Source organism: Haliotis cracherodii, unplaced genomic scaffold, assembly GCF_022045235.1.
Source record: "Haliotis cracherodii isolate W230 unplaced genomic scaffold, xgHalCrac1.p SCAF_14, whole genome shotgun sequence".
Classification (NCBI taxonomy): Eukaryota; Metazoa; Mollusca; class Gastropoda; order Lepetellida; family Haliotidae; genus Haliotis; species Haliotis cracherodii.
This window is the reverse complement of record NW_027266269.1, coordinates 17,959,064-17,984,909: the sequence shown is the minus strand read 5'-3', so window position 1 is coordinate 17,984,909 and position 25,846 is coordinate 17,959,064. Positions and strand designations below refer to the sequence as shown.

The 25,846-nt window shown below is 41.2% G+C and overlaps 1 protein-coding gene across 3 annotated transcripts in view; it reads right to left on the bottom strand.

The window, feature by feature from the left end:
* LOC139461044 (dynein axonemal heavy chain 6-like) overlaps window positions 1–25,846 on the bottom strand; it is a 103,042-nt gene that overhangs the window by 43,496 nt on the left and 33,700 nt on the right. For all 3 annotated transcript variants that reach the window (XM_071242551.1, XM_071242550.1, XM_071242549.1), the window contains exons 18-39: window positions 25,300–25,449; window positions 24,831–24,959; window positions 24,367–24,480; window positions 23,684–23,827; window positions 22,892–23,101; window positions 18,644–18,856; window positions 17,728–17,908; window positions 16,841–16,937; window positions 14,210–14,364; window positions 12,079–12,161; window positions 11,394–11,540; window positions 10,354–10,464; window positions 9,966–10,091; window positions 8,675–8,830; window positions 6,775–6,936; window positions 6,073–6,210; window positions 5,285–5,438; window positions 4,402–4,886; window positions 3,314–3,505; window positions 2,448–2,644; window positions 1,563–1,746; window positions 3–230 (exon numbers count right to left, since the gene is read on the bottom strand). In XM_071242551.1, the coding sequence (XP_071098652.1) occupies window positions 3–230; window positions 1,563–1,746; window positions 2,448–2,644; window positions 3,314–3,505; window positions 4,402–4,886; window positions 5,285–5,438; window positions 6,073–6,210; window positions 6,775–6,936; window positions 8,675–8,830; window positions 9,966–10,091; window positions 10,354–10,464; window positions 11,394–11,540; window positions 12,079–12,161; window positions 14,210–14,364; window positions 16,841–16,937; window positions 17,728–17,908; window positions 18,644–18,856; window positions 22,892–23,101; window positions 23,684–23,827; window positions 24,367–24,480; window positions 24,831–24,959; window positions 25,300–25,449 (3,756 nt within the window). The remainder of the gene's footprint in view (window positions 1–2; window positions 231–1,562; window positions 1,747–2,447; window positions 2,645–3,313; window positions 3,506–4,401; window positions 4,887–5,284; window positions 5,439–6,072; window positions 6,211–6,774; window positions 6,937–8,674; window positions 8,831–9,965; window positions 10,092–10,353; window positions 10,465–11,393; window positions 11,541–12,078; window positions 12,162–14,209; window positions 14,365–16,840; window positions 16,938–17,727; window positions 17,909–18,643; window positions 18,857–22,891; window positions 23,102–23,683; window positions 23,828–24,366; window positions 24,481–24,830; window positions 24,960–25,299; window positions 25,450–25,846) is intronic.

Below are 25,846 nucleotides of genomic sequence, written 5' to 3'. Positions count from 1 at the left end.
ACCTTGGCATCACCGTTGTCTTCAAACTGTCCCCGGGCAAATGTATCAAAGGCATCCCAAAAGGTCTCGACGATGTTGCCGCCAATAGCCCAGATGTAGGAGAAGACGAAGGTGGTGCAGATGATGGGGTGGAGTTTGTTGGGGTCCTGGTTCAAGTCTGGTCCCCCCTTGGCGGGGAACAGCAAGGCCTCCAGGAGCTTGCACAGAGTCGTCACCTTGCTGATGTCAACCTGGAAACACAGGAGTGGAGCATCACCTCACAGATGCAGCTGACAGGGAGCCGGGAGAAGATGATCTACAGTACCCAAGTCACTAGTCACCACAGTCACATGGACGACTGACTCACACTGGCTGGCATCACCTCACAGATGCAGCTGACAGGGAGCCAGGAGAAGATGATCTACAGTACCCAAGTCACTAGTCACCACAGTCACATGGAGGAATAACTCACACTGGCTGGCATCACCTCACAGATGCAGCTGACAGGGAGCCAGGAGAAGATGATCTACAGTACCCAAGTCACTAGTCACCACTGTCACATGGAGGACTGACTCACACTGGCTGGCACAGGGAAGGTGCAGGCTTTCAGATCTGGTCACTTTCAACCACACTGACTGATTGTTATCCAAGATGCTCTTAAGACGTTTTCCTATTTTGTCATGATATAGAAATATGTCCTATCAAAAGATATGTTCTATAAAATCATTAAAATAACTTAATGCCTCTTGTCTCTTGTGAAATCATTGCAGACTTTTGAAACCAGGTGGTGGGGATGCCCATCCACTGTACCACCTTCTGGACCATGCCAGCATGTCAGATCACATGTGTTGCTGTGGAAATATTTCTATTTGTTTCCATGGCCTATGAGGTGTTTGCTAGTGATCTAACCATATGTTTATACACCAATAAATGTGAATTTTAATATCATGATTATTGATTTCACCATGTTTAACTGCTTTTTGTATAACAAAATCTTGTTAAAATTTACAAATTTTGATTCCTGAGTGAGTGAATCTTGTTTTATGTCACAGTCAGCAATATTCCAGCTATAGCGAAGTTGCCTGACATAATGACTACCTGATACCCTTTAAACATGTATCACGAAACTCTTCACAGCATCACTTTGTTCAATACACTTTCCCATGTGACAGCGGCATGAGCTGGAATGGAGCTTCTGGCAGCAGTTGTTATGTGGTCAGTAGTGATCCCCTCACAACTCTAGGTAACACACACTACAATAACCCTGTAATCCCAACACTAGCAGTCTATTCATTGGGGTGTTACATACAAGGTATTCATCTATCATACTCCAGAATAAAAAACTAAATTAGGTGAGAAATCAAAACTTTGAATTATCTACAAGACTCAGGATCATAATAGGTTGAGGATAACTAACATTTCAGCTGTGCTAAGAGTTATATATCGTTGTTCTTCATTGGCAGGGATCATTCTCACATTTCATGGACAGTAGAGGATCTCTTAGGGTGAATTTACATAATATCAAGCTAGTTATACAGAAAATACCTCAGGAGGGTAATTCTGCTGTCAGACTCTGGAGTTACCTGACCGATGGTCTGTAAGCATTTCTTGTTGACAAACTTGAGTCCATCAGCGACATATTTGGTGAAGAGCTCTAAAAGGAAGTCTTTAGTCTCCTCCTTCAGCTTGTGTGACCAGCTCTCCATCCATGTCCGCACAAATGGCAGCCACCGAAGCTCCTCCGGGTCCACAAACACCATACCACACCTGGGAACATGCGAGAGATGAAGCAGAATAGAGTCAGTGGGGTGCTGGGATTAGTTTGAAAAACACAAACATAAAAAATAAAAATTTATAAAATTCCTATGTAGCAAAAGGCACCAGTTCAGTATCTGCCTGGTAGACATGCAAAGTTTTGTATGAAAGTATTTGACAGTTTTTGAGTTACGCTCTGGAAATGACCACCACCCTTATAGAACCTAAGTCCAACTTGTTGCCATCGAAACATAAAAAATAAAAATTTCTAAAATTCTTAAATAGCAAAAGGCACCAGTTCTGCATGAGTCTCGTAGACCTGCAAAGTTTCATAGAGAAATATTTAACGGTTTCTGAAGTATGGTCCAGAAACGATTTTGGGACGCACGCACACACGGAATCACGGACGCAGGGAACCCAATTCAATATCCCCCGCCAATTGGTTTCACACATGAGGTATTTTGTTTTCTTTTAGATATTGTCAGGAATATTGTCATTTAGAGCAATGAAATAAATCATCTTAGCAAGCTCCACACACTTGACAAACATTGCAGGATCTAGTGGAATCATATGAAATCCTTTTAGCAAACAGAGATTTATGGATTACAAGATTTTGCGTGCATATAATCCTAAACTGCGCCAAATGTTCAAATATCCATCACAACTTCATTTGGTTCAAGGAGCAATGGCAGACAAGTAAAGCTGTGACTGACCGACTGACTGTGGCAGGGGAGGCCACTGCGAGGTCCTGCACTTCAAACAACATGTGTATGAACGGCGTGAACTTGATCCTCTCACTGTTGGCGAGACACAGCATCTTGTTGTCATCCAACACTGTGTTCATGTTCTCAATCCACAGAGCATCCACGGGGCCATCACATACGATCCACTGATGGTCCTCCGACGTGTCCTACGGGAAACGTTAAAACACTTGAACCTCACGCATTCCAAGTTCCTGTCTCATCTACCAAGGGAGTTTAGCTTAACTCAAATTTGTACAATATTTTAGATGTATGTTTGCATGTCAGGTTAATTACAGGAGGAAGCCCGAAGTGATGCAAGTCTTAGATGTCTACCACTTTGGTGAAACCCGTGAACACAGGTCTGGTGCCGACAAACCAAGAAATCTCAGCAGGATTCTGGGATGTGAATCCATGGCATGGAATTCTGGCACAACTAAGGGACACAACTCTGCTGCACAGTGAATTGCAATGCGTTAGTTGACTGGGCAGTCTGCAAATTGAGTCTCAAGTTCAAAATCTGGATCAAGTTATTTCCATCTTGTGAGCTCTGCTAATAATAACCCATAGGACAAGGACAAGTTTGATGCTAGTTTTTTAATATACATCTGCAATCTGCTATTTTCACCACTATTCCAAAGCTCAAGCCTTGTAAAACATATTTCAGTCCAGTAAACTCAGCTAAACAGAAACCATATATTAAGATTAAATTGTTCTGAATCAGTATCTCTAAAAGACAATTTCAGGCCACAAGACAAGAACTGTTTTGAGCCCATACTGTTGGCCACCCTGTCCCCTATGTACACAGTAACACAGGGCAAGAGGCAGAGAGAGTGTACCTGCACGGTCTTCCTGACGGTCAGTCCCATCAGCCCATCATGCCACTCCAGCGTCAGCTTGTCAATACCTCCGTACAGTTCCTCCATGGTAATGGCCTTGGGATTCATCAGATGGCAGTAGACAGGCTGATAGAACGCGTTATCAGTGGACAAGCCGTCTGCATGGAGATTTGTCAGAGTGGTCGCCAATATCTGCACAAAACAATCACATACAGGTAAACAGGAAAATATCTAAAGTTATAGAAAAGCAAAGGAGTGTGTGATTGAACATTTGTCCAGCAGGACATATAGAAATGGTTTTGACACATCGTTCCCACGTGGGGAATTATTCCCCTTGCCTTTGGTCTGACTAGATACCACTTTAACCACTAGGCTACCATCTTGGTTGAATGATTGAATGTTTCTTATGCTACAGTAAGCAATATTCCAGAAAATGTAAAAAATGATCCATGCCATCGACCAAAACATTATGTGCAACCATAAACACAATCAAGTACAGGGCACTGGGCAGGGTTTAACTTGACCCAGAAATGTTCATCCAGTGTATAAATGTAAAGAATGGACACAGAAATGAAATTATATTCCTGAGAGAACACAATATTGTTCTTTGTGCCAAATTCTTGGCCAGAAATATGCAGGTCCTGTAATTAAAGTAATTATCAAATCTTAAAGTACACTGCACCATTTCAATATATTGCAGGATTCTCATATTTCCTTTAAGGACCCTTGTCATTAATTATTACGTTACTTTTTGTAAGTCAAGGTTAAACCCTGAGAATCCCTGCAGGGTGAAACACAATATAAGGGAGTGAGTATGGTTTTACACTGCTTCTAGGCAATATTCCAGCAATATCATGGCGGGGGACACCAGAAATGGGCTTCACACATTGTACCTGGAGAACCCAGGTCTTCGGCGTGATGAGCTAACACATTAACCACTAGGCTACCCAACTGCCCCACACACAACATAAAAACAAATACAGAATACACTGACTATTAGAGTTAATCAAGCAGCCACATCCTTCAATTGCTGTTTTTGATAGGGTACTCCGCAAAAGATTCTTCGGGAACAACTAACTTCAACATACCTTGTAGATTGTAGTCTTTCCACCCCCAGTTGGTCCGACCAGCATAACCCCATGTCGAACCAGCATGGTCTCGTAGAACTGGATAACTTTCTTCACTTGAGCCTCCACATGCTGTAGCTTCATGTTGGCCTGAACGCCCTCGATCTCGGTCTGGAGGCGTCCGTAATCATGATCAGGGATCTCCACCCCGGGGAACAAGTCCGACAGGATGGCTCGGAACAGGATTGCATCTTGCTGTAAGAATTTGGGCAGGTTGCTGTCTCGGAGAGCACGGATGAGCACCACGTCCTCGTGTTTGTCTGGATTCTGACGTTTGAGTGAGCCAGCCATGACTAGCACGGACTTGACGGCACGCATACCGAAGTCGTAGTGATCCTGCTGTGAGAGCTGCTCACTGCATAGCTTGTACATCTGCACCATCTTCTGGGCCAGATTCTTGGAGGACTCGAAGCCCTCGGAGTACAGAATCACCTCAGCAATGAGACCTGAGGAAGGTTCATCGTCACTATTACCACCACCATCATCATCATGATCATCAACAGTATAATTTGGACATGCTCTTCAAGAAATACACCATTTTCCGACTTGCAATGACACAAAGAATCAAGGGTGTGAAACGTCATACAACTGCCCCATTTCCCCCTACTAGTAAATATACTGACAAATATGGTGACAGATAGGGTAGGCACAATATAGGACCTTGCCGAGTAAGGGGCATCAGACCCAATGATCAATGTTCATCCTGTCAACTACTGGGACACTGTCCGTTCTGTATTAAATTGTTACATGCTGCCATCATACAGCTACATCATCACAACTACTGCAGATAATGATACTGACTAAAACAACACTGACTGACAAGACAGATTAGCATTCGACTTACGGTAGTCAGGCACCATCATAGAAATGGGTCTGAAGAGAGCCTTGAGGTTGTCTGGCAGCTCGGTCCTCCCAGCATAGCCGGGGTTCATGGTGATGAAGGCAGCACAAGTCGCCAGCAGCTTGATCTCGCGCCCCTCAAACATGAATCTGGACAACTGCAAAAAACAAGTTGGATACCATGTCAAACCACACGCAACTGCAGATCTTGCAACATTTGGAAGCTGTGAGCTGGTTAAACACAGCTTCAACAATAGTTCCGTTATATCAGCTTGCTGTGAGAGGAAAGCCTGAAGTGATGCAGGTCTTACGTTTACCACTTTGGTGAAACCCATAAGCACAGGTATGGGACTGGTAAACCAAGTATCACAATCATGGCCACTTTGGGATTCAAACACACAATCATCGGACCCTTGCATGCTTAAGAAATGCGCTCTGCACAAAACATTGCAGTGCCTCAGATGACTGCACCAAAATGTCAATCAATAAGTTACAGAGAGTTAGATAATTCCTTCTTACATCTTTCAACTCCTTTTCGAATCGACAAGTATAACACTTATGGCCTGAATTTCCTGAATCAGATTTGAAACATGTTCTGAGAGTGGAACTGGTATATGGTGTATACAAATTTTGTCGTGGAAGTCAATCATTACTGAAGTATAAAACACTCATGACCTGAATTTCTTGAATCAGATTTGAAACGGGTTTTGAGAGTAGCAATGGTACATGGTGTATAACACGTTTGTCCTGGGAGTCCATCATGACTGAAGGAAGACAGTTGTGTTCCACTACCTTCTGTGCCTTGGCGTTCCTGATGGTAATCAGCTGCTGTGCAATGACAGACAACACCTCAATGTCGATTCTGTTGAACTCATCAAAGCAGCACCAAGCCCCGGACTGGGCCAGACCCGAGAAGAAACGTCCCATCATCTGAAACATGCAGACCGTGTAAACCAGCTCTCCTCACAATCATCTGTAATACTGCTGACCAGACATAACATCTTAACTCACGTACGACAGTCTGACAACTTTTTCTGAAAATTAGTATCATAGTATAAAACTCTAATATAAATAATTTCAAAAACCACCACATACACAATGTAGTTAAATGTCTTTCGAGTAAATAAAAATTATTTCAATAAAAATATGTCAGGCAATTAATTTGTTCAAATGCACAGATTTGTTATGAAACAATATCAAGGATGGACAGCCTTAGAAACTGCCATGAAACACTTTATGAATTCATATGTCTTTGCTGAAGAAATTAATAAGTTATCAGATGTTCCAAGTTAGGAGAGTGAGTGAGGGAATATTGTTTTACGCAGCTTTTACTAATATCCCAGCAATACCATAGCAGGGGGACATCAGACATGGGCTACATTCAAACTGGTACCTTAGGTCAACAAGCAAATGCCTTAACCACTAGACTACCAACAACCTTTCTACACAGTTGAATCACGTAAAAGATTAGTAACTTGGACTGTTCTGGTGTACCTTGTAGTCGAGACCATCTGAGCAGTTGAAGACCACACACTGTTTGGCCAGCCCCTTGGCCAGATCTTTAGTGGTCTCTGTCTTCCCCGTCCCGGCAGGTCCGGCAGGCGCTCCCCCGAGGTCCAGTTGCAGGGCTCCCATCAGACACAGGTAACACCGATCCTGCAACACAGTCTCTCCCTTCAACTCCACTCCTACCAATTGACTTACAGTAACTTACCATTTCATTCACTTTCACAGCTAATTAAGTGTAATAAATGAAGGTATAAAATAATAGAAGAGCAGTATTTTGCAATTTTTCATTTTCTTTTCTAGAACCTGGTATACATTCCGATACTATGATGTGACCAGGTCCTATTTATCTACACCTTTATTGCTGGAACATGGTGACTTAGTGCAACACACAAAGCCATGCAAAACCAACATTGTCAACCAAAAATCTTTTTCCAATGTACATTAGTTGAACATTGAAGATTATTTAAAGCAGCAATTGATAAGCTGTTACACAAACAGTGTACATGTCCAGGTTTATGTCATGAAAATCAGGGCTTTACTAGGTTTATTCAATTAACTACTTGTTTGCCGGATATGTTTATGATGTAGTGCTTTGAGCCCAGAAAGGGGATTCCATTGTGATGGATTTAGACTATGTGTTATTTAGGAGATAAACCTACTGTGTTATGTTCGGTTCCAAATTCAATCTAGCGCAGTTAAATCTACACATCTTCCCAAAGCAAGAGAGTAACCAGTTATGTCCCTTCTAAGCCTCTCCTATGGACCAATCAGATTCCACCTCTCGTATCACTTGCCTTTGTTTCACACAAAATGGTGGCGCCGAGTCAGGATGATCTGATCGATAATCAAGATCTATATTGTGATAAAACGGGTCTTACATCGCGAAATGCATCAAATCACGTAAGCACCTTGATCAAAAACATGAAAAGATTTGGAAAATATCTGTTGACAAGAGTTGGCGGTGCACATGCTTTGCAAATCCTGCAATCAACCGAAATCTGCACGACAGTTTACGAACCAGATTTCGATTTCGGTGGGCGATTTTGATTGGACTATGCATAGACTCGTTAGTCCAGCCAAGTGTAACTCCATAATGCCAGCCTAGTTCGGTAAGGGTGGAAACTGCACTTTTATAGTCAGTTAACTCTCTTGCCTCGGGAAGATGAGCTCTACATTGAAAACACAATATGTTTATCTCCATTTTACTATGACTAAAATAAACGCGAACTCTTTGGTGCTAGCAAATATATTGAGTGAAGCGGCATGGGTTCAGATCAGTGTTTTGAGAGGGTTGTCGATCTGAATTAGGATTCACCGACAACAGCCTTTAAACAAAATATGGCGCTGTATATGCTCAGGCAATTTGTTTACACCGTGATACTTCACTCGAACATGTGACAGGCAATGACAGCACGTAAGCATGGCAACTTGGAAAGCTAACATGAGGTGGGCACACAGAAAGAAAACTAAGTAAGCTTTGCAAAGCTTTCATTCTACATATTGCTCATTGTGACACAAAAGATATGACATCACAGTCGTATATAGATATCTCTGTTGTCCCCAAAACTTAAAATATCTATAATCTATAATAGGTATAATTATTTAAATACGCATACCGACAATGACTGAAAAAAGTACTATTCTATGAACATTAACTTCCGCCGTGATGCGGCCGTCAAACCAGCTGTTTCAATCAGAGAGGGTTTATTGTGATTCAATAGCCTCTGACTGACCAATCAGAATTAAGTAATTTCCAAATTCATGGTAAAACTAAGGGTTTCCTTTCCTACAAGACCATCATTAAATCATACATTTACTTCATTTTGTAGTTACAAAAACAAAAAGCAGTTGGGAAATCAGACATAACAAATAAGGAAGAACTCACAGTGAGTGGAGTGATGACGAGTCGTGCGGACGCCCCGAGGTACTCGTAGCCGTACTCGTAGATGGAGTTGGACATCCTCACCACGCAGTTGTCCATGTCCAGGTCCCAGTAGTACCGCAGCTGTTTCTGCCACTGGAAGCTGTTGATGCTGTCCACCTACACACAGGGCATGGTCAGGTCATATTGTCCACCTACACGCAGGGCATGGTCAGGTCATATTGTCCACCTACACACAGGGCATGGTCAGGTCATATTGTCCACCTACACACAGGGCATGGTCAGGTCATATTGTACACCTACACACAGGGCATGGTCAGGTCATATTGTCCATCTACACACAGGGCATGGTCAGGTCATATTGTCCACCTACACACAGGGCATGGTCAGGTCATATTGTCCACCTACATACAGGGCATGACCCGACACAGGGCATGATCAGGTCCTATTGCTGATGTTGTCCACCTATACACTGGGCATGGTCAGGTCATATTGTACACCTACATACAGGGCAAGACCCGACACAGGGCATGATCAGGTCATATTGCTGATGTTGTCAACCTACACCCGGGGCATGGTCAGGTCATATTGGTCATGTCAACCTGCACACAGGGCATGGTCAGGTCCTTAATTGCTGATGTTGTCAACCTACACACAGGGCATGGTCAGGTCATACTGGTCATGTTCTCAACCTACACACAGGGTGTGGTCAGGTCATATTGCTAATGTTTTCCACCTACACAGGGCATGGTCAGGTCATACTGGTCATGTTGTCAACCTACACACAGGGTGTGGTCAGGTCATATTGCTAATGTTGTCAACCTACACACAGGGCGTGGTCAGGTCATATTGGTCATGTTGTCAACCAACACACAGGGCATGGTCAGGTCATATTGGTCATGTTGTCAACCTACACACAGGGTGTGGTCAGGTCATATTGTCCACCTACACACAGGGCAAGGTCAGGTCATATCAACCTACACACAGGGCATGGTCAGGTCATAAAGATGATGTTGTCAACACACACACAGGGCATGGTCAGCTCATTTTGGTGATGTTGTCAACTTACATAGGGCATGGTTAGGTCATATTGCTGATGTCAACCTACACAGGGCATGGTCAGGTCATATTGGCTTGCAGGTCACTTGAGGTAATCATGAATTAGTGAAGAGTATTTCAGTTATTTCATGGCTTGCTCATTATGACGTGGGTCATAGATGTTTACCACTAGATGGAACCACAATGATGTGGATCATAGATGTTTTGAAATGCAATGTGTCACTTGCTCCCCTACCTCCATCTGCACAATCTCGGTGATCATGTCCCTGGCGTGGACGTCAATGGTGATGAGAGCACACAGCACAGCCCGAGCCAACTTGGGCAGTTCACCGCGCACAATGGCAGCCAGCTTGTTCAAATCCTAAAATGGAAGAAACAAGTGTTGTAACATTCCAGAAATTCCACAAGTAAGACAAGTGCAAAAATGGTATGGCAACGTTAGCACAAGACTTAATTACCAATAACAATTTAAAGTGGACCACACTTTTATGTTAGAAAAAGGCACTGACATCCCATGTCATCCATCCTATTCAAGAACAGATTGTTTCCTTTGCTTTCAGTCTGTGAATACATAGTGTGCTTGAAAAATATTTTATATGAACAGTTTGAAGCATTGTGTTTACTCTGTAATTCTTCCCCTCAAAGTCTTTCATGGCTGCAAGTCTGTCAAAGTCTCCCTCCAGGATCTCGGTAACATCCCGACACCACATCAGCTGCGACACTGTCAGTACAATCTACAACACAGCACATACTACATGTCATCATTTCAATCACACCATCGGGAATACAGCACGTAAACCATCATAATCATCAACCCAACTATTTCCCCTTCAGACAATGATCACGACAATAAATGGAAATCTGAAAATTTGATGGTCAGCATGGTCAGGAGGAAGTTGTTTGCAAAAGCTTAGATAGAGGGACAAACATATAATTGTCCAATCCAATCATCAATACATATCTTCTTTTTTCTAAAGGTTATCACTGACTATCTGTTACTACAACAAACTATAATCAATCTATAACTAATAAATTATTAGATTTTAATTCACCACAAATCATCCCACCTTACATCAGTTTATTGTCCCATTGTACAAATAAAATGGGTAGGAGTTTTCCCTTCTTTCTTTAAGTAACACAATCCACCATATCCTTTCCCTTGGCAAAAACATATTAATACATAATGATTTCTAAATGCTGGTATATTTTTCCAGGAGAAAAAATCTGGGATAAAAGTTATGAAATATGAGCTCTCAAAACACAGGAACCTTTCCCTCCTTCGAGCAAAGGACATTTATAAACTTTTAGTTCCAGTGTGTTGGCCGAAATGCAAGATGTGGGATGTCATTACAAAAAAATTAACCAACCATTGTGCAAATTTGTTATGTATAATTCCATATTGGTTGCTCTCTCGAAAAAACATACAGCATTTTGAAAACCAAACGTTCATTCCAAATAAATCTGATCTGGTGGTCCTCTCAACTTAACCCTGCCGGCTTTGCTGAGGATATAACCTTCATGTGGCAAGTGAATCCCATCTTTTGACCAAATGTTTACACAGATATCTTAACCTTGTTTGAAAAATATATATGAATTAAAAAAAAAGCCTCCACCTCATATTTTGTTTAATTTTGTTGAAATTTTGATGACTTGGTAGAAATACCTGAGAAGCATGGCAGACAACCCAATCCTCCCTCGTCTTGCGCTCGAAGTCTGTGATGGCGGCCTTGGTGAGTTTCCTGAGATTGGAGAACATTCCTTCTTCCACCTTACCCAGCCAGTCCTCCACATTGCCTCGAGCCTTCAGCCCCTGCAACACAAAGTACAGTCTTACATAATAACCACTAGCTAGGAGGAATTACAGGTCCTCAGTGAATTCATTGTGTAAGCCAGAGCAGAGCCGTGACTGAGGACTTTCGACAGTATGTTATGATTACCAGATAGTCCATGATTCAGTCTGTTTCTGAGCTACCTCGTCATAAGTGGAGCCATCAGCTCCTTCAGTCTTTGTGGAATGACATCACAAGAAACATCAGGGACATTATGAACAATAGATGACATCATCTTCAAGTATTTGTGACAAGTGTTGACATGACATCTCGCAAACAATGGAACTATTGAGGGTGAACTAACATGAACATAAACAGATAATGCTGAGGGAGAATTACTTAAAACAATTTCACCGATATCTGTGGTCATTTTGGGTACAGCAACATGAATAGTCTTGTACCATGTCAGACCCATCAATATCTGTTTTGTGTGATGTTTTGTGTGAACTGTATGTAATTTATTCTATTTGATTGACCGTAAAGTTTAGTTTTATCAGACTCTAGTTTTTTCAGTTTTACCTTGCCAAGGGACACTTTCTCTCCTTCAGGGGACAGCATGGCGAGGATGTCGTTGGTGTACTGAATCTCAGCCTTCTCTCCATCTACAACACAAGGAGCATTCCAGTCATACATCACTGCCACAAGCTCTACATCACTTCTCTAACCATTGTCATAACTGTTGTCACTCTCAAAATATTAACTGTTACCACTGGCATAATTGTTATGTCAGTATCATATCACTATCACACCATTGTTCACATTATCTGTCTCATTAACAAGTTTACAATTGTTCACATTGTCTCATGCAAGGTAACCATTGTTTTCATTGTCTGGACCAAGGTCACCTTTGTCCACATATATTGACCAAGGTTACTATTGTTCACATTATCTGGACCAAGGTTACCTTTGTTGATATTATCTTGACCAAGGTTAACATTGTTAACATGTCTGGACCAAGGTTACCATTGTTGACATTATCTTGACCAAGGTTACCATTGTTCACACATCTGGACCAAGGTTACCATTGTTGACATTATCTTGACCAAGGTTACCATTATTCACATATCTTGACCAAGGTTACCATTGTTGACATTATCTTGACCAAGGTTACCATTAGTCACATGTCTGGACCAAGGTTACCATTGTTGACATTATCTTGACCAAGGTTACCATTGTTCACACATCTGGACCAAGGTTACCATTGTTGACATTATCTTGACCAAGGTTACCATTGTTCACACATCTTGACCAAGGTTACCATTGTTCTCATTATCTTGACCAAGGTTACATTTATTCACATATCTTGACCAAGGTTACCATGGTTCACATATCTTGACCAAGGTTACCTTGGTTCACATATCTTGACCAAGGTTACCATTGTTCGCATATCTGGATCAAGGTTACCATTCTTCATATTATCTGGACCAAGGTTACCATTGTTCGCATATCTGGATCAAGGTTACCATTGTTCACATATCTTGACCAAGGTTACCATTGTTCGCATATCTGGACCAAGGTTATCATTGTTCACATTTTCTTGACCAATGTTACCTTTGTTCACATATCTGGACCAAGGTTACCATTGTTCACATATCTGGACCATTGTTACCATTGTTTACATTTTCTTGACCAAGGTTACCATGGTTCACATTTTCTCGACCAAAGCTTACCATTGTTCACATTGTCTGGACCAAGATTACCTTTGTTCACATTTTCTTGACCAAGGTTACCATTGTTAACTTTATCTGGACCAAGGTTACCTTTGTTCACATTGTCTGGACCAAGATTACCTTTGTTCACATTTTCTTGACCAAGGTTACCATTGTTAACTTTATCTGGACCAAGGTTACCTTTGTTCACATTATCTGGACCAAGGTTTCCATTGTTCACATTATCTTGACCTAGGTTTCCATTGTTCACTTAATCCGGACAAAGGTTACCTTTGTTCACATATCTTGACCAAGGTTACCAGTGTTCTCATATCTTGACCAAGTTTACCATTGTTCACATTATCTGGACCAAGGTTACCATTGTTCACATTATCTGGACCAAGGTTACCATTGTTCACATTATCTGGGCCAAGGTTACCATTGTTAACATTATCTGGACCAAGGTTACCTTTGTTCACATCATCTGGACCAAGGTTACCATTGTTAACATTATCTTGACCAAGTTTACCATTGTTCACATTATCTGGACCAAGGTTACCAGTGTTCTCATATCTTGACCAAGTTTACCATTGTTCACATTATCTGGACCAAGGTTACCATTGTTCACATTATCTTGACCAAGGTTACCATTGTTCACATTATCTGGACCAAGGTTACCATTGTTCACATATCTTGACCAAGGTTACCAGTGTTCTCATATCTTGACCAAGGTTACCATTGTTCACATTATCTTGACCAAGGTTACCAGTGTTCTCATATCTTGACCAAGGTTACCATTGTTCACATTATCTTGACCAAGGTTACCATTGTTCACATATCTGGACCAAGGTTGCCATTGTTCACATTATTTGGATCAAGGTTACCATTGTTCACATTGTCTGGACCATTGTTCACATTTTTGCCTTTGTCTTGACGAAAATCTTATATTTATTATGGGCCAGTGTCTCCTAGTTATTACATCGCCATGACAACCATCATACCTTCAGGTGATGCCTTGCCTTCTGATGCAGCCTGTATCCCAAACTCCAGCTTTGCGATTGCATCAAAACATTTCCTCAGATGGGGCTGTACAGCCATAGGGTTCCTTGTCTGAGCCAAGATCTCCAGCAGCTCGTCATTAGACAAGAAATAGAATCTAAAACATACAATAAATTGAAGAAATTATGCCATGCAAGAGGAAGAAATCCAACATTAGTTACAAATCAACCGTAGGATGTTTTCAAGCTGACAAAACCTAGACTTAAAACGTTTGTGAAGAAATGCAAAATTCCCATTATCCATTTGGGTAGGCAATCATAGTAATGCAATTCTCCAGTGACTGTACTTTATGGATCACCAGGCAATATCACATTGTCTTCTACAGTTCACATTTAGTTTACTCAAAGGATCGGGGAAAAGACTGTTATTGATCACCAGGCAATATCACATTGTCTTCTACAGTTCACATTTAGTTTACTCAAAGGATCTGGGAAAAGACTGTTATGGATCACAAGGCAATATCACATTGTCTTCTACAGTTCACATTTAGTTTACTCAAAGGATCGGGGAAAAGACTGTTATGGATCACCAGGCAATATCACATTGTCTTCTACAGTTCACATTTAGTTTACTCAAAGGATCGGGGAAAAGACTGTTATTGATCACCAGGCAATATCACATTGTCTTCTACAGTTCACATTTAGTTTACTCAAAGGATCTGGGAAAAGACTGTTATGGATCACCAGGCAATATCACATTGTCTTCTACAGTTCACATTTAGTTTACTCAAAGGATCTGGGAAAAGACTGTTATGGATCACCAGGCAATATCACATTGTCTTCTACAGTTCACATTTAGTTTACTCAAAGGATCTGGAAAAGACTGTTATGGATCACCAGGCAATATCACATTGTCTTCTACAGTTCACATTTAGTTTACTCAAAGGATCTGGGAAAAGACTGTTATGGATCACCAGGCAATATCGCATTGTCTTCTACAGTTCACATTTAGTTTACTCAAAGGATCTGGGAAAAGACTGTTATGGATCACCAGGCAATATCACATTGTCTTCTACAGTTCACATTTAGTTTACTCAAAGGATCTGGGAAAAGACTGTTATGGATCACCAGGCAATATCACATTGTCTTCTACAGTTCACATTTAGTTTACTCAAAGGATCTGGGAAAAGACTGTTATGGATCACCAGGCAATATCACATTGTCTTTTACAGTTCACATTTAGTTTACTCAAAGGATCTGGGAAAAGACTGTTATGGATTACCAGGCAATATCACATTGTCTTCTACAGTTCACATTTAGTTTACTCAAAGGATCTGGGAAAAGACTGTTATGGATCACCAGGCAATATCACATTGTCTTCTACAGTTCACATTTAGTTTACTCAAAGGATCGGGGAAAAGACTGTTATGGATCACCAGGCAATATCACATTGTCTTCTACAGTTCACATTTAGTTTACTCAAAGGATCTGGGAAAAGACTGTTATGGATCACCAGGCAATATCACATTGTCTTTTACAGTTCACATTTAGTTTATTCAAAGGATCTGGGAAAAGACTGTTATTGATCAACAGGCAATATCACATTGTCTTCTACAGTTCACATTTAGTTTACTCAAAGGATCGGGGAAAAGACTGTTATAATTAACCAGGCAATATCACATTGTCTTCTACAGTTCACATTTAGTTTACTCAAAGGATCTGGGAAAAGGCTGTTATTGGTCACCAGGCAATATCACATTGTCTTCTACAGTTCACATTTAGTTTACTCAAAGGATCTGGGAAAAGACTGTTATTGGTCACCAGGCAATATCACATTGTCTTCTACAGTTCACATTTATTTTATTCAAAGGATCTGGGAAAAGACTGTTATGGATCACAAGGCAATATCACATTGTCTTTTACAGTTCACATTTAGTTTACTCAAAGGATCTGGGAAAAGACTGTTATTGATCACAAGGCAATATCACATTGTCTTCTACAGTTCACATTTAGTTTACTCAAAGGATCTGGGAAAAGACTGTTATTGGTCACCAGGCAATATCACATTGTCTTCTACAGTTCACATTTATTTTATTCAAAGGATCTGGGAAAAGACTGTCATGGATCACAAGGCAATATCACATTGTCTTCTACAGTTCACATTTAGTTTACTCAAAGGATCTGGGAAAAGACTGTTATAATTAACCAGGCAATATCACATTGTCTTCTACAGTTCACATTTAGTTTACTCAAAGGATCTGGGAAAAGGCTGTTATTGGTCACCAGGCAATATCACATTGTCTTCTACAGTTCACATTTAGTTTACTCAAAGGATCTGGGAAAAGACTGTTATTGGTCACCAGGCAATATCACATTGTCTTCTACAGTTCACATTTATTTTATTCAAAGGATCGGGGAAAAGACTGTTATGGATCACAAGGCAATATCACATTGTCTTCTACAGTTCACATTTAGTTTACTCAAAGGATCTGGGAAAAGACTGTTATGGATCACCAGGCAATATCACATTGTCTTCTACAGTTCACATTTAGTTTACTCAAAGGATCTGGGAAAAGACTGTTTAAAAAAGAGAAAATAACATGAAGAGTAAGAGGAGACAGGACAGTTGTTTACCGTGGGAAGATGACTCTCTTGGACTCCAGGTAGGCCTCCAGACACTTCATGATCTGGTCCAGCAGAGCATTGTTGTTCTGGAAGGTCTCTAACAGACCTGAAACACACAACCACACAATCACATAAACAAACAATCACACAACCACACAAACACACAATCACATTATCACACTATCAAACAACCCCACAATAACATCATAACATTATCACATTATCACACAATCAAACAACCCCACAATAACATCATAACATTATCACACTATCAAACAACCCCACAATAACATCATAACATTATCACATTATCACACAATCACATTATAACAGTACCAGTCATGGATGTTGATTTTGTGAAACATTCTCTGATTGGATTATCCATATGTGAGATAGTCCAATCATATTTAGCACAGGAAAGTGGTCTTGATGTGGCACTGGTGGAAACAAGACTTTGATAAAAAGGCTAGTGGACGCTCTTGCCTCGGGAAGATGCTCTACAGCTCGATAGCATGAGAACAAAGATGGCATTGAGTCAGTGCTACACTCATTTTGATATGTGCTCATAATAGGTTTTCCATTATTAGAATTGAACATGGATTGAGCTTATTAGGAAGAGAGGGCTGAATTTCCAGATCAATAGTTGATATACAAGTGCTACATGAATGCAAATATATTGCGAAAGCAATTGTGTTTGGTAATCTCCATATTTTTGTTATATAGTTATATAGTTATATAAGTGTTATATACTTTGGTAACACACCCAAAGACATACTTGAAAGATCAGTGAGTGAGCATGGTTTAATGCTGCTTGAAGTACTATCTCAGCCATATCCCTGGAGGAGAGAATTACATTCCAGCAATATACCCATGTGGCTGACAGTGGCTGAACGTACCTGGCTGTGTGCCGGCCCGGATAGCCAGGGGGACCTTGTTCACCTTCCTCATGATGTCCTTGTATGACTTGTCCACCTGCATGAACATCTTGGCCTCGGCCGGCAGCTGACGTTGGATGTCCGGCGCCGAGAAGATGCTCTCCAGGTACAGCCAGCTTCGCTGACAGTTCAGCCATTCTTCCTGTCAGGGGGAAAACCAATAATATACACTCTATCTATATGAGGATTCAGTTGTCAGACTCTCTGGACAAAATATTAACAAAAAGTTTTTTTAATTGAAGAATTAAAATTAATACATTTTTAATAAGTTGCTATTGAAAATGATTTCGGTAATTCCTTTGAAAAGTGAATTGAAACCATCCTTGTAATGTCTGAACCAGGCATACAGGTGGTTGATAGCATGAGCAAAGGTCTGTACCGTCACCCAGGTCCCAACAAGTGACAATCGAACCCTCGTTGTTGTTGTCTCTGACAAAAGGCATGGGTGTTGGGAACCAATTGTTACCCACAACCCCAGCCTAGTTTTGAAGATAAGAAACACAGCTACTACACTATTCATAAGTCCAACAATATTGAACCTGGAAAATCATGAACTAAGAAATTAGTTTTGAAATGGTTAATCAGTGAGACAGTGACAGTTTTGTCAGTGTCTGCACTAAGATCTTGGGTAGAATAGGTCTTCAGTAACCATGCTTGCAGTAAAAGGTGACTGTGCTTGTCACGAGGCGACTAACGGGATCAAGTGGTTAGGCTCGCTGACTTGGTTGATGCATGTCATTGTATCCCAATTATGTGAATCGATGCTCATGATGTCAATCAATGGATTGTCTGGTTCAGACTCGATTATTTACAGACCGCCGTCATATAGCTTGAATATTGCTGAGTGCGGCGTTAAACAACAAACCAACAAACTAACCAGAGTTTTGTTGAACAGATCCAGTTGTTTCCCCCACTCCTCAACGCGAGGTTTGATGGGGCCGACATTACGAGAGCTGGCAATGGTAGCAACGTTGATGTTGCTGTCGTCAAGTAGTTGCTGGATGTCATCTGTCCCGCCCAGGATATACACGTCTTTGGAGTCCTTGTGAGGCAGCACCACAAACTCTGTGGACTTCCACGAATCCTCAACCTACAACAGAGGTGTCATGTAGACTACAACATACAGGTGTCATGTAGGTGACTACAACAGAGGTGTCATGTAGACTACAACATACAGGTGTCATGAAGGTGACTACAATATACAGGTGTCATGTAGGTGACTTTAACATACAGGTGTCATGAAGGTGACTACAACATACAGGTGTCATGAAGGTGACTACAACATACAGGTGTCATGTAGACTACAACATACAGGTGTCATGTAGACTACAACATACATATGTCATGTAGGTGACTACAACATACAGGTGTCATGTAGGTGAGTACAACATACAGGTGTCATGTAGGTGACTACAACATACAGGTGTCATGTAGACTACAACATACAGGTGTCATGTAGGTGACTACAACATACAGGTGTCATGTAGGTGACTACAACATACAGGTGTCATGTAGACTACAACATACAGGTGTCATGTAGACTATAACATACAGGTGTCATGTAGACTACAATATACAGGTGTCATGTAGACTACAACATACAGGTGTCATGAAGGTGACTACAATATACAGGTGTCATGAAGGTGACTACAACATACAGGTGTCATGAAGGTGACTACAACATACAGGTGTCATGAAGGTGACTACAATATACAGGTGTCATGAAGGTGACTACAATATACAGGTGTCATGTAGGTGACTACAATATACAGGTGTCATGAAGGTGACTACAACATACAGGTGTCATGTAGACTACAATATACAGGTGTCATGTAGACTACAACATACAGGTGTCATGTAGGTGAGTACAACATACAGGTGTCATGAAGGTGACTACAATGTACAGGTGTCATGTAGACTACAACATACAGGTGTCATGTAGGTGAGTACAACATACAGGTGTCATGAAGGTGACTACAATATACAGGTGTCATGTAGACTACAACATACAGGTGTCATGTAGACTACAACATACAGGTGTCATGTAGACTACAACATACAGGTGTCATGTAGGCGACTACAATATACAGGTGTCATGTAGACTACAACATACAGGTGTCATGTAGGTGACTACCACATACATAGAGAATACTACACTCATTCTCGTTAGATACCATTTTTACGAAACGACTGGACTTTCTATGGTATCTGACCAGGCAAACCATCTGAAAACAATCTGTAGCTGTATACAGTCATGAACAAAGGGAACACACAGACTATTACAGGAGTATTTTTGCCATACTGCTTTTATGAGAAAGGATTTCAACTGTGTATTATTTTTTGCTGAAGTTTTAACATTCATCATTTTTCAAATGACATGATATGACAAAGAAATTATTACATAAGACATGTATGATTCCTTACTATAAATGTGGCAGTGTTATGTATGTATACTTTCTCTATTTTACATATGTTTCTATATTGTATTGAAATGATGTAGAAACCTTTTATTGTGTTGCATTGAATTGAATAAACCTGTACAGCTGCTGTTCTCTACACCACTGCTTTCAGCAGAAGAACAACTGTATCTCTGTGTGGAGTTTTCTCTCAGTCAACTTCTGTTTGTTGTGGGGTAGGGAAGATAGCTTGGGTCCGTCCTTTGTTTAAGTCAGCTTACACCTGATTGGCCTTGTTTAAAATACTCAGCACTCAGCATTCAACCAGCACACCAGCCACCACATCTTGACTTCGCAACTATCACTTACTTGGGTGTCATGTTCATCTCGGAGATCGTCCTTACAGGTTGGTCATGTATTTTAAAAAATTGTTAGCAATGTACTTGTATAGCTTTGTGTTTTTGTTACAGTGTCAAAATATTTTAATATTTATCTAAATATTCAATATATATGGTCATGCAAATGCAGCCATTTAAATGTTTTAGCTAGGTCAGTAAGCCCCAGTTTTACCCACAGGGTATGGTTATATTTTTGTGTATTAATGCAAAAAATAATTATGTATATCATATCATTATGCATGTCCATGAATACATATGTATACATTGTAACTAATAACCCATCCTTGAAAAGATTAGATAAATATATGAGTTCAGTCTATTATACCATGACGATGTGATGCTGTGAGTGACTATAACTGATTGCATGACGTGATGTATCTTTACATATTTATGTACATGTGTATCTATTTTGAACTACAGTAAACTACGGTTATAACGAACACGCTTATAACGAACTGACGGATATAACGAACTTACTTTTGTGGTCCCGACTATTTGCTGTAGTTATACTGTATATATGCTTATAACGAACTACGGTTATAACGAACTAAAATTAGCAGTCCCTTTGAGTTCGTTATAACCGTACTTTACTGTATACTCAAAAACAAAAGTTCCTGTGACACCAATATTTTAGTGTATTTTTCACACAAGTAAACTTTTGTTTTCAATATTGTAGTACATGTATGGAATCAAGTCACAAAAACGTAACTGCTACTGAAAAGCATGCATTCCATGCAAAAGTTGACTTTTATGCCCCATGCATTTCACTACCCAAGAATGGGTATAAAAACATGTGCGTTAACGGGATTCCATATGCATTGTTTAGCATCGTGCTGACAACAGCTACTCAGAAAATCAACAATGCAATTATTATGCAATTATTCAACATTACGCAATGCCATGCCTGTCCGAAAATGAGAGTCTGCAAGCCATAGGTATGCTTGAAGCATGATCGAGTCAACGTGATGTTGCAAGAAAAATTAAAGTCTACAGAAACACCATTTGGTGTTTATGGCAACGTTGGCAACAGACAAATGCAGTCAGAGGCCATCCTCTGATTGGCAGGCCACGCGTAACCAATAATCGATAAGACAACTGGATTCAAACAAAACACCTATGAAATCAATTCCAGCCAGCAACTGTGACTGCAAGAAGCATCCCTGGCCTTCGACGAATATCTTCACAAACCGCACGTTGCTGCCTAAGATGTGCAGGGATTGTCACAAGAAGACCCACCAGACGTCCCATTTTGACAGGAAACCACCGTCGAGCACGTCTACAGTGGTGCAGACAGTGTCTATGCTGGACAACCATGCAGTGGGGACATGTTCTATTCACTGACGAGTCTCGTTTTCACCTCAGCCACAGCGATGGACAGATACGAGTGTATTGACGTCGAGGTGAACGTTACGTCAATCATTGTGTCATCGAAGAAGATCGGTTCGGGGGTGGCAACGTTATGGTGTGGGGTGGGATTACAGCAAGACAGAGGACCCATTAGATAGTGGAAGAGGGAAATCTCAATGGACGGCGCTACTGCGACGAGATCATCGGCCCTGTTGTTCTACCATTTTTGCGTCGTCATGGCCCAGGCATTACCTTTCAACATGACACGCCCGGCCTCATATTGCTCAACTTGTTCATGATTCTCTTCAACAAAACAACGTGAATGTCATCCCTTGGCTGGCTCACTTCCCTGATCTCTCACCAATAGGGCACATGTGGGATGAGATGGATTGGCGCCTTCGACGTCAACCACGTGTTTCACAGACACTCCAGGAACTTTGAAACATGCTCCAGCAGATATGGACAGATATCCCACAGGACTTTGTGCGACGCCTGGTCCATTCCATGAGATGAAGATATGTTGCTTGCATCGCAACAAGAGTTGGACACACACGCTATTGATTTGTAAATTGACATTTTGTCATGTTCATGATTTTTATGAACTCACACATTTTCTGAAGTAAGTATGGGAAATTAAACCATTTGAACACTTACAGGAGTCTTTTATCTGTTGCAAACCGAAATTGTTTCAGATTTGGTAAAAAACTTTGCATTAAATCTTATTCAATGTCACAGGAACTTTTGTTGTTCAGTATATATGTTTCAGGGCATTTGTTCTGACTGTCTACAATAAAACCTCTGTACAAACGACCTGTTAATAATCAGTATTTCTGGAGATGACGGTCTAGCAAGAGTAACAAGAGAATAAAAACACCTTAGATTACACATCAACTCAATACAAAAACATCTACAAATACTTCTATTTCAACTTTTATCTCAACCTTGACACAGCCCAAATTCTAAAAAAAGAATACAACAACAAACCTTTTTCAAAATGGCTTCCAGACTGGCCTCGGAGGAAGCTTGTCCTGAGATCTCCTGCAAAGTCTCACTGTGCTTGAAGGCATTGATGTCGGACAGTTTGCCGAGGGTGAGCGGATCCTCGGGGGTAAACTGACAGTCGAGAGTCTCCTGGATGAGATCCCAGTGCCGTGGCTTCAGGGTCGGGTTCCGCAGATCTGTGATCACAGGCAACTGCACAAAGCACAACATGACTTTAGCGTGATGGACAGATCAATCAGTAGGTTGGGATCAGGTAGAGAGGGTGTTTGTAAAGTTATATTTTATTTCTTTAGTAAGTTACAAATGAAAGTAAACTTGATTATAATGTACCAAATGTCCTATTTGTGGCCACATCCCCTTCAGCGCATAGTATGGAGCGATGGGCCAGAGGCTCTGTGACCATGGCTAGGTTTTCTTGCATATCTCATACACTATGAAAAGGTATTAAGTGGAAAAACAAAATTTGAGTTGAAAAAGTTGTCTCTTAAGAGTGATTAAAAATTAGGGGCACAATCTTTTTAAGAAACTTTTATAAGTTACTAAACTTTCAAGATAAAAGATAGCAAACACATAACAAAATCAGTACATGCTGAAATAAAGGGAAACTATCCTGGGTTAAGGAAACTCTTCCTGTTACACTTATAATAGACTGGCTGTGTTTTTACGAGACCATTCAGCTACCCCTGTGACTGCCCCTGTGACTGCCCCTGTGACTGCCCCTAGGTTCAAGTAGTGACAACGGAACAGACTATCATGCTCTGGCTTGTCCCTCACCCTTTCTCTCATGAGTTCCACTCTCTCCTTGAGCTTGGGGACGACAGCGTTTGGCGGTAGGCCCTTTTCCAGCTGCAGGACAGACTTTGAGTACCTGAGAGTTGTATTGTTCATCGTCTCAGGATCCAAGGTCTCGAACGCCGACTGAAACACAGGCATGCACAAATATCTCCACAAGTGTAACCTTCATCATGTGAGTGAACAGGCTAAAGTGGTTTTTTTCTTTTTAACTTGTCTGCTAAAGCGATCTGCTACAGGCTGACTTCTATGTCATGGTGAAAGTTCACAAGGAAATGTCCTGTGTCCTTTTACTCATCCCAGACTAGCCGATTGACGTTAATTTTGAACACCGGTGTTTGTTGTGTAACGCCGAAGTCAGCAATATTTCAGCTACATGACGATAGTTCATAAATAATTGAGTCAAGAAATAAACCAGCGACTGACAGAAGGAACAATGATCCATATCATGGGGTACAATGACTGCAATCAGCCAAGTGACTGGCTACTTGATACTTGTGACAATAACCAGGGATACTGATGACCTGTTCTAATCTGGAAATTACCAAATAAAATTCCAGATGAACTTCCCTGCATAACCAAAACATGTTTCAATACAAAGTAATCAATAGCATGTCAATGTTGTGGTGAGTGAAATGTACACTGCTTCCATTGCTGAGACTTACACTCGTCCATTCCTCCAGCAGGACGTCCCACTCGTCTATGGCTGTCCACAGCAGCTCCTTCAGCTTCAGCTCAGCATATGCTTCCTCCAGAGCATCAAACTTGGTCACCTCAACCTGTAACAGTGAGTGAGTGAGGGAGTGAGGGATGGAAGGAGGGTGAGGGAGGGAACGAGGGTGAAGGAGGGAACGAGGGTGAGGGAGGGGACAGGATCTCAGTTACATGTTGAGTGTCAGGTATGTGGGAGGAAAGCCCGAACTGATGCAGGTCTTTGTAAACACGGTGAGTGATTTTCTGATATGTCTCTATAATAAAGTGGGAATTTGGGCAATGTAGTTGATACGTGCGCACAGAATGGACAGTTAGACTGAATGTAGGTTTTGAAAATATCTGACTCAATGTTACTCTTATTGCAGCCCATTGAACATCCAAGTCCATGCCAGACAGATGCAGTGACAGTGAGTACCTTGAAGTTCTTCTGGTAGGACTTGTACGTGTAGGCTCGTTTCTGTAGATCCTCCATCTGATTGAGCAGCTTGGTGAGCACCTGCTTCACCCTGTCTGTGTCTGAGTTGACGTCCAGGATGATGGGGTTCTACAAAAGACGAGGCTGGCAGTTAGATACATACAGTGGTCCTTCCAACTTCTTCAACAGTTCTCATAAACATCAGTCCTTGCAGCCTAGGGACTGGTCATTTATTATAAGGATAGGGGGATTGTCACAAGTCCCCCAAACCCTCTGTTATGTTAACAAGACAGCTGAAAATGGTGGTAAGAAACTTAGGAACTGTTACTAAAGAAGGAGCTTGTGCATATCCCTTCCCAAGATCCTTTCCCAAGATAGTGGAAGGTATCCAGTATTCCTTGTTCCAGCCACTCCCTTATATTTACTGGAGGTTTCAGGCAATTTGAGCAAGGTTGACAGTGTTGGTTACCTGGGCCTCCTGCTTGATTTCCTTCACCTCCTTCGTCAGCTCGCCTATATCCTTGTCCAGGTGGGTACAGAACTTGTCAATGTTGGCATCCCTCTCAGTCAGACACTTGTCTATTGCATTACGGACATTGGTGATGGATGGGCCTAGAGTCTGTTCAGAAATATATCACAATAAACTTCAGACATAATAAGGGAGAAGCATCATGAAAACCATCTTCCCAAGACAAGGGAGTTCACAGACTCCAGGTTCCACCCTTGCCGAACTAGTTAGGCTGGAAGTGTGTGGCTTGACTGTAGTTCCACTGTCCTACCCCACAAAGGAACATGAAAAACATGAAAAGACGTGCAAAATATGTCAACACCCAGTTGAAGGTACACATGCACATGCACATTCAGTCTGCACGTTGAAATCCATGTTTTCAAACATGATGTAACTCCGGAATTCCAGCCCAGTTTGGCAAAGGTGGAAACTAGATTTTTATAGTCAGTTTACTTGCTTGCCTCGGGAAAAGGGATCAAATCTAAAGATACATAAAAAATGTATAACA